The sequence below is a fragment of the Triticum urartu genome, chromosome 7 (genome assembly GCF_003073215.2).
Source record: "Triticum urartu cultivar G1812 chromosome 7, Tu2.1, whole genome shotgun sequence".
NCBI lineage: Eukaryota > Viridiplantae > Streptophyta > Magnoliopsida > Poales > Poaceae > Triticum > Triticum urartu.
In genome coordinates this window covers 598,475,007-598,476,900 of record NC_053028.1, presented here as the reverse complement: position 1 = coordinate 598,476,900, position 1,894 = coordinate 598,475,007, and the positions used below count along the sequence as shown (strand labels likewise).

The window sequence follows — 1,894 nt, the reverse complement described above, 5'->3', positions numbered from 1 at the left end:
ACGAGGTCAGGATCACGTACCTACGTTTACCTAATAAATCTTATAAACACCTTCATAGGACGACAGAGGTGTACGTTGAAGAGTGTACAAGACTATTAAGATCCAAACTCGATGTACTACCTTGTCATATTACAGGGCAATTATGAAAACGAGATCGAGCGATGGGCGCCGCACGTTCACGTAGGGCCAGCGCAGCGCCTCCGTAGGGGCAGCGCACATCGATATGTCATTCACTCGGCAAGGCACAGGCAGGCAGCGCGTGGGTGTCTAGCTGTCTACCCAATCCTGGCAAGAAATTGATTCATCCAACCGCAACCAAGACTTTGAATCCAAATCCAGCAAGATGCAAATGCGTCGTTATCCCAAGAAACAAGTGCCATACAGGAAATTTTAACGAGCGCACGCAGTTAATCAGAAGCTATAGCTAGCAAGAGAACACGCACTTTGGCTTAATTTCGCCACCTTATCATTAATTACACTCTTAATTGATTGTCTTAGCTAAGTACATTTTACAGCACAGCAAGAACACATCGAAACTGGAATACAGTAGTACATGACCCAAGATTATAGAGCACCAGGATACGAGCTGCTATGCGTACGCGCGCAGTAGTACGCAGCAAGGCGAAGCGAGTGGGGATGGGCCTGGGACGGGCCGGGCTAGTGCCCGGACCCGACCTTGTTGACGAGCGCCAGGGCGTTGCTGGTGACCTGGGCGACCTCCACGACCTTGCTCCGGATGGCGGCGCGCGTGCCGGCGTCCACGCCGCGGGAGAGCCCGTCGAGGCAGGTGTTCTCGTCGGTGAGCGCCGCGCTGCACCAGGTCTGCACGTTGCTCAGGTGCCACCGGAACGCCGGCGACCCGGCCCGGCCCAGGCTCCCGTCCAGCTCCTTGGCCGCGTCGCGCAGGTGGCCCACGCTGTCCGCCATGTTCTCCAGGCAGTCGCGCGCGGGGCTGCCCTTCGCCGCCTTGGCGCCGCCGCCGCCGCGGGGGGCCGGCCCGCAGATCCGCCCCACGTACGCCGACGCCGACCGCGCGCGGTCCGCGCTCACCGACAGCGCTGCGCGCGCCAGCTCCTGCGGGCTGCGCGGCGGCGGCTTGCCGTACGACGACAGGCTCTGCATGCACACCGACGGGTACTGCGTCTCGCGGCACGACTTGCGGATGAAGTCGGTGGCCGCCGGTGCGCCCTTCGCCGCTCCCGAGGAGGCTGCGGCCGCGGCCGCAAGGGCGAGGACCAGCGCGGCGAGGAGGGGGAGAGCGCCGGAGCGAGGCATTGTTGGGCCCGTGACCTCGCGCTGAGTACAGACACAGAGTGGTGTGGGTTGGCTCTTTGGCTCGTGGTGGTTGGTCAGTTGTTTGGTTGTTTTGCAGTGACCAACATGTGTGTCTTTATATAAGGAAAAATAAACTATTACTAGTGGAGATCTTTTTTTTTTCAGTTTGGCCCTTGCATGGACAAAGACATTTGCATGCCAAGGAAGAAGAAAGTTCTACAAAGGTCCTGAAGTTTGGCAGTGTGAATTCAATGTGTAAAACCACTTTGGTGTGGACATGTGGTTACTCATTGTATTTACTAATAGAAGTGTTGTTTTCTAAATAGCCTGAGAAAGTGATGTCCTTAGATACACTATTATCAAAATCTAATATTACCCCGCAGAAAATATATATCCAATATTGCAATATCATCTAGAGTGGAGTAGTACCACGGAGATGTTCTCCTTTTTCATTTGGACACTGGGTGGGTGAAGATACTACACATCAAGAAAAAGAAACTTCTAGAGCGGTCTTGGTGTTTGGCACTCATTAAATGCATGAACATATTTCTAGTATATTTATCTAAAACATTTTTTTATAATCATGTTGAACAATGGTATTGCTAGTCAATTAAGGTGC

General features: G+C 53.7%; 1 protein-coding gene across 1 annotated transcript; it reads right to left on the bottom strand.

Annotated features, from left to right (window-relative positions):
• Positions 1-407: 407 nt before the first annotated feature.
• LOC125520330 (21 kDa protein) lies at positions 408-1,376 on the bottom strand. The gene has a single exon (XM_048685223.1). It carries the CDS (start codon positions 1,273-1,275, stop codon positions 658-660), a length of 618 nt encoding a protein of 205 aa, XP_048541180.1. The 5' UTR covers positions 1,276-1,376; the 3' UTR covers positions 408-657.
• Between the last annotated feature and the right edge of the window lie 518 nt (positions 1,377-1,894).